This window comes from Megalobrama amblycephala, linkage group LG9 (genome assembly GCF_018812025.1).
Source record: "Megalobrama amblycephala isolate DHTTF-2021 linkage group LG9, ASM1881202v1, whole genome shotgun sequence".
Lineage (NCBI taxonomy): Eukaryota > Metazoa > Chordata > Actinopteri > Cypriniformes > Xenocyprididae > Megalobrama > Megalobrama amblycephala.
In genome coordinates, this window is record NC_063052.1 from 5,145,525 (window position 1) to 5,162,581 (window position 17,057).

Genomic DNA, 17,057 nt, shown 5'->3' on the forward strand with positions numbered 1-17,057 from the left:
AACTACATTTATTTGAATTTATAAAATTTTATATATGAATATTTTTCTTACAAAAACACATCACTTCGCTTCAGAAGGCCTGTATTAACCATGGATTTATTTTTTATGGATGGATGCATTATTTTTTTACTTCAAAACGCAGCCCCTCATTTACAACCATAAACTTTGGAGGACTAAGGATATTTTATATATATCTCCGATTGTGTTTGTCTGAAAGAAGATAGTCATATACACCTAGGATGGCTTGAGGGCGAATAAATAATTGGATAATTCATTTTTGGGTGAACTATCCCTTTAACTACCCATACAATCAGACAGGTTTAAAATAATGTTTCATTTCTAATCTCAGTCCTAACCCAAAAATCTGTTTGGTTGTTTGGAATGTTGTTCCAGGACCAACTAGGAACATGCCCTACTTGGCAAAATCACATGACACTGTCTTTTTAGTAACTAGTTATCAAAATCAAATATCAGTACGCTTGTTACAGGTCCAATTCCTCCAGAGCAAACTGGGGTTATGGGCACAATGCGGTGATTGAACCCACAATGTTTTGATTCCCAGCCCAGATCTTTAACCATTACACCACACTTCTGCGTAGTAGAAGAAACGACCAGAAGTCAGTAGCCACTTCAGCTAATGTGTCTTTATCAGGTGTACCCATAGAAACAGGGAAATTTGAAAAAAGTTACAATTACTCCCTCTCCAAAGATGCCTGACATGTGTTTTGTATCAGGTACTTGCAAGTCCCGTTTCAGCATTTACGTGCAAATGTAGCGTCTACACCCTCATTCCCTGAAAACGTTTATTCTCGCTAAGCCTTCTAATCTTAGTCATGGTGTGAAAACTGGAGGTATGAGAGACAAAACAAAAGTAAAAGAGAGTGCGAATGGGGAAAACACCTCATGCAAAAGCAGGCAGCGAAGAGTCTCTCTCTCTCTCTCTCTCTCTCTCTGAGCAAATATGCAGAAGTAAACTCCACTATATCCAACTCACCCACAAGAGCTTCAGCTTGATAGAACTGACCATGTATAGTGTATTTCTCTCTCAATTATTCCCTTTTTCTTTCTCTTTGTATTGCAGAGCAGGAAGATACATCCATCGGACACCTCAGTGCTGTAATTTGACCAGCAACAAAATCTCTGGATGCAGTAACACACCGACACACACACCCAAATACACATGTAAGGAGACACTCACAAACTCAAACACTCCATCACAACTTATCAACTTACAAAACTACAACTTGCAACTAAAAACAGCTGTCACATTCACACACATTTTTATGTAGCTACAAGCGTACAAAAACACCAGAGGGTACCTTGCTTTCCTTTCTTGCGTCCTTTTGTCCGTGTTTCTCAGTGTGTGTCTTGTCTTTGCTGCAGTGCTGTATTGTACTGTTTATTCAGCTCTTTTTGGGTGAGTGGAGCTCCATGCTGGTCAGTCCTCCCCCTCCTGTCTGTTTGAGTCGCTGGTCACCATTCAGCGCAGTGCGGAGAGGAACTGCTGTTCACACGTGTATTCCACCCAACTATTTCACAGTCACAAACTGGCTCCTTCCCTCCCTGACTCTCTCCTCCTCTTATCTCTCTCTCTCTTTCTCACGCTCTTACCACAATGTGCACACCGTTTCACTCCTCTTATCGCACTTAGACATCGTCTATCCACTCCTTCTATTTCTCTTCCCTATGCACTGTTGGTTTTGTCCTAACCTCATCCTAATCAGAGGTGATGGAGGGACACCATCCTGTCCCCTGTCTTTGGTTTAGAAGCACTGAACCAAAGGGCTGATCATTGTGTTCGACATATAAAACAGACAAGCGCTGCACATGCCACATGTTCATTATGAGCTACAGGTGATTTATGGGCTCTGAAACCTGAGATGTAGCATGTCTTCTGACGTAATTGACATGCTTAGAGGCATGTAGACTCTGCAGGGTGAATCTAAAAGTAAAGGAAGAAACCAAAATAAGGGAAAATGTTTCATTTTTGTCTGTCGCATACATTGTATACCTTTTTAGCTCATAAAAGTATTTAGAGATTTCAGCCACACTTATGAAAATATGGATTTCATTACATCAGATAAAAAAAGAACAAATCAAGTACCATTTATTGTAAAGATAGACATCACAAGTACATCTTTCAAGTAAAAAAAACAATAGATACATAAAGTGCTGTGCAAAAAGAAGACCAAAGTAACTGGAAGCTTTGTGGTTGTGCAATATTAATAATACATATGATGAACTACACCTGTATTATCTTTAACTAAAACTAAAAATTAAAACTAAAACCCTTAAAAAAGAGAGAGAAATATATAGAAAAATAACACTGGGTTACTTGTGTAAACTTGAGGGGAACTGACTTCATACCTTCATCACCTTGAGACCAGCTGGTTAAAAGTAAAAAATGTCGAGGACTATTTGTTTACAGAAGCCATATTTTCTTATTTTAAATACTTTTGGGGTGCACTATCTACCTTAATGAGGTATTGTAACCAATGTCAACGGTTAGATGAGGGTATTTGCAAGGACTTGTCTACTTAATGTAACTCTTTAACCTAACGGTGCTTATCCCTCTTTTAGGAATTTTCCCTTGAACTTTTAGGGATTGTTTTTCGTGAATTTGCTATTTTCGTTCTTTCACAGCACAGAGAAGCCACAGAAAGGATGCTAAGAATAGCAGAGCTAATAGTGATGTCATGTCCCGTGGGAATCGGTGGCAAGGGATCTGTTACTGGGCTCATCTGGTTTCATTTTGAATCCTGGCTGACGGTGAGCTAACTCAAGAGACGTGAGCGCTGCCGCTCTGACAACATACTCTTGAGATGATGTTTCCTGTCTTTTGCTAATGGTTTCAAGTTCATTGTACAGGCTAAATATGGACTAGCAGCCTATTTATTAGCTCATTATCCTAATGTTTGAGGATATATTCTTTGGAATTAGAAACAACAACATAGTACTGTTCAAATTTATGGGGAAGAAAAAAAAAACAGCAAAGGTGCATTAAATTGATCAAAAGTGACTGTAAATACATTTATAATGTTACAAAAAAATCTATTTCAAATAATTGCCATTCTTTTGAAAATGCAAAAATGCATCACGGTATCCACAAAAATATTGAGCAGCACAACTGTTTTCAACATTGATAATAATAAGAAATGTTTCTTAAAGCACAAAATTAGTTTGTTAGAATGATTTCTGAAGGATCATGTGACACTGAAGACTGGAGGAATGGCTGAAAATTTGCCATCACAGGAAGAAATTACATTTTAAAATACATAAACGTTAAACGTTTTATACACTATCAGTCAAAAGTTTGGAAACATTAATATTTTTAATGTTTTTGAACAAAGGCTGCATTTATTTCATAATAAATACAGAAAAAACAATAATATTGTGAAATATTATTACAATTTAAAATTATGGTTTTCTATTTTAATATACTTTAAAATATAGTTTATTTCTGTGATGCAAAGCTGAATTTTCAGCATAATTTCTCCAGTCTTCAGTGTCACATGATCCTTCAGAAATCATTGTAATATGCTGATTTATTATCAATGTTGGAAACAGTTGTGCTGCTTAATATTATTTTAAAACCTGTGATACTTTTTCAAGGTTTTTTTTGATGAATAAAAAGTTTAAAAATATCAGTATTTATTTTAAATAGAAATCTTTTGTAACAATATACACTACCGTTTAAAAGTTTGGGGTCAGTAATATTTTTTCTTTCTTTTTTTTGAAAGAAATTATTACTTTTATTCAGCACGGATGTGTTAAATTGATAAAAAGTCATAGTAAAGATTTATATTGTTAGAAAAGATTTATATTTTGAATAAATGCTGTTCTTTTTACCTTTTATTCATCAGTGAATCCTGAAAAAAAAGTATCACAGGTTCCAAAAAAATATTAAGCAACACAACTGTTTTCAATATTGATAATAACTGAGTATCAAATCAGCATATTAGAATGATTGCTGAAGGATCATGTGACACTGAAGACTGAAGAAATGATGCTGAAAATTCAGCTTTGCATCGCAGAAATAAATTATATTTTATAGTATATTTAAATAGAAAATCATAATTTTATATTGTAATAATATTTCACAATATTATTTTTTTCTGTATTTATTATGAAATAAATGCAGCCTTAATGAGCATAAGAGACTTCTTTCAAAAACATTAAAAATAGTAATGTTTCCAAGCTTTTGACTTGTATTGTGTGTGTGTGTGTATATATATATATATATATATATATATATATATATATATATATATATATATACACACACACACACACACACACACATATAATAGTATTTCACAATGTTACTGTTTTAATACTCAAAAAATATTTGTATTAGTAGCCTACATGTATCTAGTACCACAATTGTATGGTGTATTTACAACTATTATTAATTTTATTATTTACTACATTTGAATGAGTTAATCTACCATTGGATGCTTGATTTTTAGAATTAGCATAAATCTCATCAGTCTTGAATGAATTTGCCCTACCTGATTCATTCATACTGTATGCTACTGTGAAACTGTGAGGCTCTTGATCTGTCCTGTGGGATTCTTCAGAGATGTGTCAAAGTGTTCGGTCAATATTTACTTGAGAGTCTCGCAAACGATTCCTTTTATCTAAAACCTAAAGAGAGACAACAAACTATCAGTGTCTTGAAAATTACAGTGTATAATTACAACCTCTGCCAAAAAATAAAGCCTTATTGTCTGGTACAACCCTTCATGAATTTTGTTTAATGTGTTGTCAATGTATTTTCCACCACGCCATGGCCATTTACAAGAAAATTTAGTAACTTCAAATGTAAACAGAGATAAGGGAGACATGTGTGTCAGGATACCAGGACGACACTCAAAATGCTCTGTAAACACAAGACTGCTTATTCTCAGAGCTTGTTTGACTTTCTTTCTGCTTTGAAAAGCACAGATGGAGAACCTCGGCCCCTGGCCTCTTTCTTCACTCTGAGTTGGACCAGATATGGTCCAGTAAATCAGCTCTATCTAGGGATCACAATCTGGATCTCTTTTTCTAGGGTCATGGGGTGAAGATATATGAACTCATTTTTTTTTTTTTTTCTTTCAGAAAACCACAGATTGCAATCAGACATGATCACCAACCATTGCTGGACCAGTTCATGCGTCGCTTAAAACAAGGCTAAAAGATGACATGGATGTTCTGTCCTCCACCTCTGTATTGTATGAGAGAGAAGACTTGCGGGGGATAGGGTGGGGTTACTGTGACTCAGACTTAAATTCAGTCCCTCTGAACACATTGAATTGTTTAAATGTTGCTATAGCAACTATGGAGAAAACAGTCATTCTCTTGCCCTCACTAAAGCCTCAGTGTTTTGTTGTGAAAGTATGGAGCTCAAGCAGCGGGGATATTTCGAGTAGTACTATACACAATCATTTACCACTAGAAGAAACTCAACCTTGCCAGATCTTTTGATCATTGGATTGCATTGAGGAAATTGAACATTTCCTCATTCCCAACAAGATAAATCGAGCCTTTCTCAAGGTTACCAAGAATTAGCTTTGTGAAAAACATTTATATTTAGTTTTAATCAAAGTGACTTACAAATGAGGAAAGTACAAGCAATTTATCATACAGAAGCCAACAACATTAGTAACTCGATTATAATGGGATCAGTTTTGTTGCTTCATGTCGTGTAGCTACTGTAGCTTTCAGGGTAGACATATGCCTCCACTTACATCCATCAATTTCAAAACATGGACCAGAATAAGTATATTAACCGTAGCTCAAACTGTAGAGCAAAGTGCTAGCAATGCCAATGGCATGCGTTCAATTCCCAGAGAATGCATGAACTGTTAATACCTTCAATGCAATGTAAGTAACTTTGGACAAAAGTGTTTGCCAAATGCATAAATGTTAAAGGTGCCCTAGAATTAAAAATTGAATTTATATTGGCATAGTTAAATAACAAGAGTTTAGTACATGGAAATGACATACAGTGAGTCTCAAACTCCATTGTTTCCTCCTTCTTATATAAATCTCATTTGTTTAAAAGACCTCCGAAGAACAGGCGAATCTCAACATAACACCGACACTTATGTAACAGTCGGGATCATTAATATGTACGCCCCCAATATTTGCATATGCCAGCCCATGTTCTAGGCATTAGACAAGGGCAAAACGTCTGGATCTGTGCACAGCTGAATCATCAGACTAGGTAAGCAAGGAAGAACAATAGCGAAAAATGGCAGATGAGCGATAATAACTGACATGATAACATGATATTTTTAGTGATATTTGTAAATTGTCTTTCTAAATGTTTCATTAGCATGTTGCTAATGTACTGTTAAATGTGGTTAAAGTTACCATTGTTTCTTATTGTATTCACGGAGACAAGAGCTGTCATTATTTTCATTATTAAACACTTGCAGTCTGTATAATTCATAAACACAACTTCATTCTTTATAAATCTCTCCAACAGTGTAGCATTAGCCGTTAGCCACGGATCACAGCCTCAAATTCATTCAGAATCAAATGTAAACATCCAAATAAATACAATACTCACATAATCCGACGCATGCATGCAGTATGCATGACGAACACTTTGTAAAGATCCATTTTGAGGGTTATATTAGCAGTGTAAACTTTGTTTATGCTGTTTAAGGCAAGCGCGAGCTCCGTGGGTGGGGAGCGTGAGCATTTAAAGGGGCCGCAGCCTAAATCGGCTCATATTTAATGATGCCCCAAAATAGGCAGTTAAAAAAATTAATTTAAAAAAAATCTATGGGGTATTTTGAGCTGAAACTTAACAGACACATTCAGGAGACACCTTAGACTTATATTACATCTTGTAAAAAAACATTCGATGGCACCTTTAACAAATGAACTACATTAATGTATTGACTACATTTACTGTATTAGTGACGATTACAGGAATTCCGAGTTAATGTAACTGGCTATAGCGCAGCTGCAATTCAGTTCTTTGTCATAATCTGTGAAAGCGCATTCCACCACAGAAGAACAGCAAGATGAAGGTCGAGGTATGGGTTGTTATGGTTCAATTAGTCATCAAACACTACCCTTAGGTTCCTGACTACCCAGCTGTGATGAACATCCTTACAGTTTGTCTCTGTCTGCCAACCAGCAAGCATTCGTAGTTGTCATGGATTTTTAAAGGCCTTTTCCTCTGTCTTCTGGGGCTGTGAAGCTCTGACAGTTTCTCACAGTAAACCACTTCAAAGCTGTAAAACTTCAAAATCTTAACCTGTCCTCTTCTCTCAGATATTTAGTTCTGAAGAACATGCTCATGTTCAACTTATGTAGTAAACCGGTTAATTTCAGAAGGTAAAAGAGATTTTTTGTTTTTATATACGTGGAACAAACTCCATCCACAGGAATTTGTTGGTAACATGTATCCAAAAGTTCACAGACAGAAAAAAAAGGTTGCCGATAATAAAAGGATTTAGACAATTATCTAATGTTTTTGCTAAATAATTCATGTAAATGCTTTGAAAAAATATGAGCTTTACATACAGCAGTAATTTGTTAAATATAAAACTGCCAACAGTTGAATAGCTCACCAGAAAAAGAATCAAAATGAATTCCTAAATCCATAAAACTTCTATTTGGCACCCAGTTTCTATTGCAATATTCTTTGCAAATCCCTGTAGCATATAAACAGTATAACAACTCCAAAACAAGCCTCCTTTACACAGGTGCTTTACGTAAATCTCGTACTACTCTCATGGATGGGAGCTGAGGCAACAGCCAGGAAATCCCGCCTGTCGACTGGGTTAAGCCCTCTTCTCCCAGCATTGTATTATCCCTCTCTCCCTCTCTTTGTCCTCTGCAGACTGGATTTCCTTCTGTACCATAGAGCTGCACAGTCAGTGACACAATCACAAATACACACAATCAGACAAACTGACCACGTATGAGTGGACACAACATACAAACACACATTTTACAATTCAAGCTGTACAATAACAATGAGTGAAATCACACAAAAATTTAAATTGTGTTGTTTACTCACCTTTATATTGTTCCAAAGTAATATACACAAAAAAAAAAAAGATGCTTTGAAGAATGTTCATGCTGCTCTTTTCCATACAGCAAAATAATACAGACTAAAGGCTGAAATGGCATGAACATTTTATTAAAATTACAATAATATTTTATTATTCCAGATATCATTCTAAAATATTCCACAATTCTTTGTTGTTCAACTGAAAAAAAAAAAGAAACTGTGATGACAGGATTTTAATTTTGGGGTGAACTATCCCTTTAAGACATAAACTACAGTAAAGGTACAGACGCTAACACACAAAGACTAATACATTGTGATCTTTTGTTGCACTTACGCAGTCCAGCCAAACCCCAGCAGGCACCAGACGGGTACTCTAGTACCACAGCTTTAGCCCTAATGAGACTCACATAGTTTCAGTGTACACTCATTACACTGTTATAAGAAACATGGAGAAAGTACATCTTGGCAAGCGTCCCCATTTTTTAAATCTCCTTCATTAAGCCCGAGCTCCAGAATGAAACGCATGGAGAGTTTCAATTAGAGGTTCTGGCCTGTGATGAGACACTTTGATTTAGAGGCTTCCGTGCCTTCATGCCTCTGTCTTTAATAAGGCAATGATGTGCCAAGCTCCCAGAGCATCACAGATTTAACATTTTAATACTAGTACTCAATTAATTCACCAGTCTTCCAGTGGCTGGTCGAATTAGGTTTCCTAAACAGTCTAGCATGCATGATCCATCCTTATTAAAGCTGTGTCATTTTTTAGACTCTAAATTAAAACTAAACCTATTAACAGAATGACATTCTGAAGACTGTAAAACCTGTGGCTATGTAAATGTGTAAAATGACAATTATCATATTATATAGCCTAACGTAAGCTATAAATGGTCAAATTAAATATTTGTTGTCCCTTCAGTTAGCTTGCAAGCTAACAAGATAGCTGACTAGCTTTGCACACTGCTCGCAGATTAGCTTGCTGGCTTTACATACAAAAAAACGATTAGCCTTATATTTTAGCACATACTGCTAGCCAATTAGCCTGCTAGCTTATTACATTTATGCATGTAGCATAGGGTGACCATATGTCCAGGATTTCTAAGTTGCATAAAATGTCCCAGTTTTGGTTTTGTTTTCATATTTGCAGAAGGTAACGACTGAAAAATAATTTGACCAATTGCATGCACTATACATAATCAACCGATCGTGGCTTGCAAGAAGGCTGGATCTACAGAGAACGGTCAAAGCATTGCAAATACGACAACATTTTAATGCATTGCATGAAGAATGTCAATAAGAACAGTGGCTTGCACAGACCTCTGTGTAGAAATCGCGTTCCTAAATCGCTTTCCGGGGGCACATCGATATGACCACTTTCACAATTAAAGAGGCAAGGGCTCAAGCCATTTTAGGCAATTTAGAAATCCTGGACAGGACGCGTCCTGGGAGAATGGCGCATATGGTCACCCTAATGTAGCAGACACTTTTATCCAAAGCAACTTACAATAGAGGAACAAATTACCACTGCTAATAGATAAAGGTATTTTGACTGTTTAGAAGATTTCATAACAATTGTACGTTTTTGAACAGACAAAATGATCTCTTCTTGTCCAAGGAGTTTCTGTTAGGGGACAGAATCTTGCATGACACCTCCATATTGACTTTAAACATGTCTCTTTTAACAATGAATTGGGAAAATAACCCTGTTTTACCTTTGTAAGCAAAAGGGAGATATTCCAACTGTTGAACATTTTTGCAATAGGCCTACTTTATAAATTCCCTAATAACTGATACTCTTGTCAAAATGGGTATAATTTTAATATAAGCTACAGCATAATGTATTATTCTGACCAAATCTGTAATAAGATAATGATCTGCAAACCATTTAGGGAACAAATTCCATGTTCACAAGCATGTGTAAGCAAAATTTTGAGCCATCCGACCACTTCCAGGATGGAGGAGCACATCTGGCTGGATGCTCTGGGTCTGAGGCGGTATACTGTATGGCTTCAGAGCCAAACCGATGACTCACAAAAATGTGGCTCTGACAAGAAACCACTGCTTGAAGGCAGGACACAAAAGAGCTCCATAACCCCACCCAATTCATAACATCTGCTACAGACAGAAAATCAGACAGATGCGGCTGAAATCGTTGTTTACTAAAGACAAAAAAGTTGGAACTGCACAGATACCTTTAGATGTGATATTACAGAGAGATTATTCAATAAATAGCCTGTGTTGTTTGTCTATCTTTTTCTTTCTTGCTTGTGGCTCTTTGCTGAGTTTATGGTCTTTGAGAGGGGTCAGACAGATAGACAAGCTAGTTCATTATACTTTCGTACTGTTTGCTCTGTTCAGAAACAGGCACAGGTCCAGGCATGATGTTTGGTCTCTCTCTTTTTTCCTACTCTATTTAGGAGACACGCTGAGAGGCCAAATGTCCTGAAATTCCTGGACTTTGCTCCGCTTGCAAAAAAAAAAAAAAAAAAAAAAAGGAACATAAAAGGATAGAAATCATTGTTTTTGTGTCAGTTTTCTTTCCCAGGCCTAAAAATAAGTGTACAGAGATTTTGGAGGATTTAATTACAGGCTACACTAAAGAATCTTGAACATACAATAGGTTCTTTTAGATACTGGAGGTCTACAATAACTCAGCTTGGAGTTGTCAGTATGCAGATGTATAAAACCTGGGGAGAAAGTGGACAGAATATTCCCAGGCTTTGGCTTTTCAGAGCTCCTCGGGACATTATGTGGTTGAGCATCCCAGTAAACACATGGACGCTTTTGTGTGTCACTCTTTCCATTCTGTTATTCATTTATGCTTTACTGGATCCATATTTAAATGCTGGTTGCCTGGAAGAGTCCCATGATTTGATAATTCTGTACATCATCTCCTTTTAACAAATAAATAAATAAATACATTGATTTACATGTATTTAAATTTTTTTATTTTTATATAGTAGATTTGTTTTGCTTTAAAAAAAAATTATCGAAATGTAGTCTTTTACTGTGTAAAAACAAAACAAAAAACAACTGGCCTAACAAGAATTCTTAAGACCACTGCAACAAAGTTAATTTATATGGACTTTTTCTATGGAATAGCTATAGCATTAATTACATGATTGGTCTGTAAAGCATTTTTAAAACCCCTTTACACTAGTCACGAGGATATGGTTGAAAAAAGAGCACCAACAGATAGATTTTGTCTTGAGAACAAATTTGCAGTATAGTTACCCAATCTTTGGGTGTTACACGTCATGTCCATTCAGAGGTCAGGAGTCTGAAAGGACAGTTTGCTTTGCAGCAGTTTGCAATCTACTGTAGCATCTGCTAATCCTGTGTTTATGCTATTACCTTAACAGCAGGTTACAACACAAAATGAAAGGCCACTTTTGTAGTCTAAACCCTCTTGTTAGCTAGAGGACATCCTTCAGTGTGTATATATACTTGTCAGAGAATGAGGCAACAGTTTCATAGGTAATGTTTGAGTCTTTAAAGGAGCCAGACTTTTTTATTTAGTTTACAGTACTATTTTACAGTTACAGTGATTTTAACATCAGCTGTACTTGTAGCCACATATTGAACTGAAAACTATACATGTAAAAAGAGAAACAGACCTTTTTTTTTTACACTCTCTATGTGAAGTCATTGTGAAGTCAAGACCTTTTATAGCTTATCGGGGGTATCAGAAGCCATTGGGGAAAACTGTCAACAAACAAGGGTCTAACCTAGGCTTTTATTTGTTCAGTTGATTGTTTGATTGTCATCACTGTCAGAGGTATGGTTTGTTCGACCACGCTGTTTATGTGCATTTGCTAGTGTGCATATTTAAAATTCTTTAAACTTACAGTGGGTACGGAAAGTATTCAGACCCCCTTAAATTTTTCACTCTTTGTTATATTGCAGCCATTTGCTAAAATCATTTAAATCATTTTTTTCCTCATTAATGTACACACAGCACCCCATATTGACAGAAAAACACAGAATTGTTGACATTTTTGCAGATTTATTAAAAAAGAAAAACTGAAATATCACATGGTCCTAAGTATTCAGACCCTTTGCTCAGTATTTAGTAGAAGCACCCTTTTGATCTAATACAGCCATGAGTCTTTTTGGGAAAGATGCAACAAGTTTTTCACACTTGAATTTGGGGATCCTCTGCCATTCCTCCTTGCAGATCCTCTCCAGTTCTGTCAGGTTGGATGGTAAACGTTGGTGGACAGCCATTTTTAGGTCTCTCCAGAGATGCTCAATTGGGTTTAAGTCAGGGCTCTGGCTGGGCCATTCAAGAACAGTCACGGAGTTGTTGTGAAGCCACTCCTTAGTTATTTTAGCTGTGTGCTTAGGGTCATTGTCTTGTTGGACGGTAAACCTTCGGCCCAGTTTGAGGTCCTGAGCACTCTGGAGAAGGTTTTCGTCCAGGATATCCCTGTACTTGGCCACGTTCATCTTTCCCTCGATTGAAAACCAGTCCCTGTCCCTGCAGCTGAAAAACACCCCCACAGCACAATGCTGCCACCACCATGCTTCACTGTTAGGACTGTATTGGACAGGTGATAAGCAGTGCCTGGTTTTCTCCACACATACCGCTTAGAATTAAGGCCAAAAAGTTCTATCTTGGTCTCATCAGACCAGACAATCTTATTTCTCATCATCTTGGCAAACTCCATGCAGGCTTTCATGTGTCTTGCACTGAGGAGAGGCTTCCGTCGGGCCACTCTGCCATAAAGCCCCGACTGGTGGAGGGCTGCAGTGATGGTTGACTTTCTACAACTTTCTCCCATCTCCCGACTGCATCTCTGGAGCTCAGCCACAGTGATCTTTGGGTTCTTCTTTACCTCTCTCACCAAGGCTCTTCTCCCCCGATAGCTCAGTTTGGCTGGATGGCCAGCTCTAGTAAGGGTTCTGGTCGTCCCAAACGTCTTCCATTTAAGGATTATGGAGGTCACTGTGCTCTTAGGAACCTTAAGTGCAGCAGAAATTTTTTTGTAACCTTGGCCAGATCTGTGCCTTGCCACAATTCTGTCTCTGAGCTCTTCAGGCAGTTCCTTTGACCTCATGATTCTCATTTGCTCTGACATGCACTGTGAGCTGTAAGGTCTTATATAGACAGGTGTGTGGCTTTCCTAATCAAGTCCAATCAGTATAATCAAACACAGCTGGACTCAAATGAAGGTGTAGAACCATCTCAAGGATGATCAGAAGAAATGGACAGCACCTGAGTTAAATATATGTGTCACAGCAAAGGGTCTGAATACTTAGGACCATGTGATATTTCAGTTTTTCTTTTTTAATAAATCTGCAAAAATGTCAACAATTCTGTGTTTTCCTGTCAATATGGGGTGCTGTGTGTACATTAATGAGGAAAAAAATGAACTTAAATGATTTTAGCAAATGGCTGCAATATAACAAAGAGTGAAAAATGTAAGGGGGTCTGAATACTTTCCGTACCCACTGTATCTGTGTGTGTGTCTATATGTATATATATTGTGGCAAGCAGGGCCGGTGACGTGAGTTGTTGTTTGTTTGATTTATTAATAAAGTTATGTTGAATGTTCGCCAGTTCACACCTCCTTCTTCCCTGAACTTAAACATTGCTACATATTCATAGATAGAGTGTAAATGTGTTATATAGTCCTGTTCAAGTAATTTAAAGTTAAAAAACAAACCATTATATACATAACATCTTTCATTTAAAGTGTGGAATGTTAAGTGTCTGCTGTTTTGAAAATCCTATCAACTCTAATCTCTCTTTTTATTTTAAGTTTAAATCTTCAATCTCATCTTGTACTCCTTTCTCTGATTCAGGTGTCAGGAGGCTGATCCGACTGACCCATCCTCTAGAATTCCCTCTTACACAATCACCATCAAACATCAGCTGTCATGAGTCATTTTATTACTGCAGTGAAAATGGCTGCCCTAAAATCCCAGCAGATAGTTTTTGATCATGCTAGCTGACCGTCGGGAGTGTTGACCTCATCCATGTCCACTGAAATAAATTGAGGAGAGATAGAGAACATAATTCTCTCCAGATCGCATTGATCTGTTCATCTCCAACATTCTTTGACGTCCGAGAACTCTATGTCCATTTATGGATAACTTACCAACTCAAGTATTCCAGCTTAAATTTTATGCCTGCAGATAAAGTACTACAGTTTGTCACTTCAGAAATCAATATCATATCACCCAGTGCACTTGCAGGTGTTTTTGTGAGAAATTTGTGGGTTTGTTTAGATCAAACATGATATGTGAAGCTTAAAAGAAACACTATGGAGTGTCATATACTTGGCAGGTTGATTTGCTTCAATTGTATCCTACACGAACAACATCATGGGAGAGTTATCTGATGTTTGAGAATGTTGTCATGTCAGTTCAGGCTGTTATTTTCAGACTGGAAAGGTTGTTTATCAGCCATCTTTCCTTTTCATGTGATACTTTTGCCTCAACATTGAACTGCAGAGTGATACGTGTGCTTGTGAAAAGCATGCTTTGCAATACAGTGTCAGTCAATCTTAAAATGTTTGAGATAAGCAAAGATTTTCTTTGAGATTGTCTTTTTCTTTGCCAGTAAATAAAATATAGCTGTGTGAAACAACACTGCAACCTCTGACCTAGGAGCATACAGTGGAGTTCAAAGGTCTTAGACCAGACTGAAAATATGGGCTTTACGTTTTAAGATTATAATGATATAAAACGAACAAAGATCTTGCATTATGTCTAGGACACTAATTAATCATCCAAACTGGTGACACTGACCACGTGAACTTCTTTGTATTTGTACTACTGTTTGGTCTGAAACTTTTGAACCTCACTGTATGTACTTGGTTACACATATTGACACAAAGCCCTGTAGAGCAGTAGTGACCTATTAGTCAAACACTGGACATGGAGCGGCATACCAAAATATTTAACTTTCCGCACCCTTAGACCAGAGGCTTATAGCCATCCTTTCCGGTTAAACAGAAATAGAGGGAAGAAAATTATCGATGGAAAACAGGTGAGGAGTCATAGTCGCCTATATAGTACAATTAAAACCATACATATAGTTTAGGGAAATAATGAGTTAAGTCTTTTTCATTACTCTCTGTGTAAGTTTTTAACTATGAGAATGGCAGAATCCATTCAATATCTCTTCTAGGATCTATGTTAGTGTCAACAGTGTTTAATCTGTCCACTTATTTACTGAGCAAACCTGTAATTGAAGGCCACATGAGGAAAACACTATTTGGAATCATTAGTGTTTGTTAAGGTTAGCATCATTATTATTATTATTAACTATTTTGCAATTACAGTAATACACTGTAGAAACCTAGGCAGATTATCAAAAAGCTATTATGAATAGATAATTATGATAAAATATAGAGGCAGACCCCACTACAACAACAAAACAAGTCTGATTTGTGTTGTGAAACAGCTTGTTTCAAATAAGACTGTATTGTTAGAGGGCATTTATTGTTACCAATAAACTTAACAAGCTGATATAATCAGAGTGAATGAAGCTGTTGGACACCGTTTCGACTGGTCATTACCAAGTTCAGTCAGCTCAGGCATCACTCAGCACTGCTTTAATACGCATTCCAGAGCGAGGGCTTATTATTATTACTCTGTCTTTCTGTAAGAGACAAAGCCTTGGGCAGATGTACATCAGAATAATAAGAAAATTACATCCACACTATAGACCTTCTATAGTGTAGATGTAATGCTTGTAAGAAATGGACCCCATTAGATGACCAATTCAATAAAGGTTACATTCATATCAAGAGAAACCAAATACACTATGTATCTGGCACCATAGCTAGGTAAAGAGGTTGTATAGCACCTCCATGTGGTTCTAGAAGAAAGACAGCTGAGCAAATGTAGGAGTTCAATTACAGGAAAGCCCCAAACGTGTTGACCCCACAATGATTGCAGTCACTACAGAAAATGTCTATAGCGGCTTTCACACTTATCTTTTTTTAATCACACATAACCAGTCATAAACTAAAGCTTTTATAATCACAAACTTTCACAAGTTAAAAACAGCAATCATTAACACTTTTATACATTTCCCTTTTTTATTTGTTTTGTAGTGTTACTACGGAAGAGGATTAGGACCAAGCAATAATAAAAAATAAAACCATCTTGAGATTAAAGTTGTTAAATTTCGAGAAAAAACTCGTTAAATTTCGAGAAAAAAGTCGAGATAAAATGTTGAGAATAAAGTCATTAAATTATGAGAAAAAAGTCGTTAAATTACGAGAACAAATTTGTTAAATTACGAATTTGTTCTCATAATTTAACGACTTTTTTCTCGTAATTTAATGACTTTATTCTCATAATTTAATGACTTTATTCTCAACATTTTATCTCAACTTTTTTCTCGAAATGTAACATTTTTCTCATAATTTAACAAATTTGTTCTCGTAATTTAACGACTTTTTTCTCGTAATTTAATGACTTTATTCTCAACATTTTATCTCGACTTTTTTCTCGAAATTTAACGAGTTTATTCTCAACATTTTATCGCGACTTTTTTCTTGAAATTTAACGAGTTTTTTATCGTAATTTAATGAGTTTATTCTCAACATTTTATTTCGAGTTTTTTCTCGAAATTTAACAACTTTAATCTCGAGATGGTTTTATTTTTTTATTATTGCTTGGCCCTAATCCTCTTCCGTATCCGTAGGGGTTCTCGTAATTTAACGACTTTTTTATCATAATTTAATGACTTTATTCTCAACATTTTATCTCTACTTTTTCTCGAAATTTAACGCCATTTTTCTCATAATTTAACGAATTTGTTCTCGTAATTTAACGACTTTTTTCTCGTAATTTAATGACTTTATTCTCAACATTTTATCTTGACTTTTTTCCCGAAATTTAACGAGTTTATTCTCAACATTTTATCTTGACTTTTTTCTCGAAATTTAACGATTTTTTTCTCGTAATTTAACGAGTTTATTCTCAACATTTTATCTCGAAATTAAACAATTATTTTCTCGTAATTTAACGAGTTTATTCTCAACATTTGATCTCGACTTTTTTCTCAAAATTTAACAAC

At 36.1% G+C, this 17,057-nt stretch overlaps 1 protein-coding gene and 1 long non-coding RNA gene across 4 annotated transcripts in view; one reads left to right on the forward strand and one right to left on the reverse strand.

Annotated features, from left to right (window-relative positions):
* Positions 1-17,057, reverse strand: part of kiaa1522 (KIAA1522 ortholog) — a 73,920-nt gene that overhangs the window by 48,312 nt on the left and 8,551 nt on the right. For 2 of the 3 annotated variants that reach the window (XM_048201298.1, XM_048201297.1), the window contains exons 2-4: positions 4,512-4,647; positions 1,320-1,942; positions 995-1,140 (exon numbers count right to left, since the gene is read on the reverse strand). In XM_048201298.1, the coding sequence (XP_048057255.1) occupies positions 995-1,027 (33 nt within the window). In that variant the 5' untranslated portion in view covers positions 1,028-1,140; positions 1,320-1,942; positions 4,512-4,647. The remainder of the gene's footprint in view (positions 1-994; positions 1,141-1,319; positions 1,943-4,511; positions 4,648-17,057) is intronic. The other variant, XM_048201299.1, reaches the window with a different exon arrangement.
* Positions 1,080-5,612, forward strand: LOC125274821. The gene is made up of 3 exons (XR_007186326.1): positions 1,080-1,182; positions 2,644-2,769; positions 5,104-5,612. It is a non-coding gene; the product is annotated as an uncharacterized LOC125274821 (long non-coding RNA).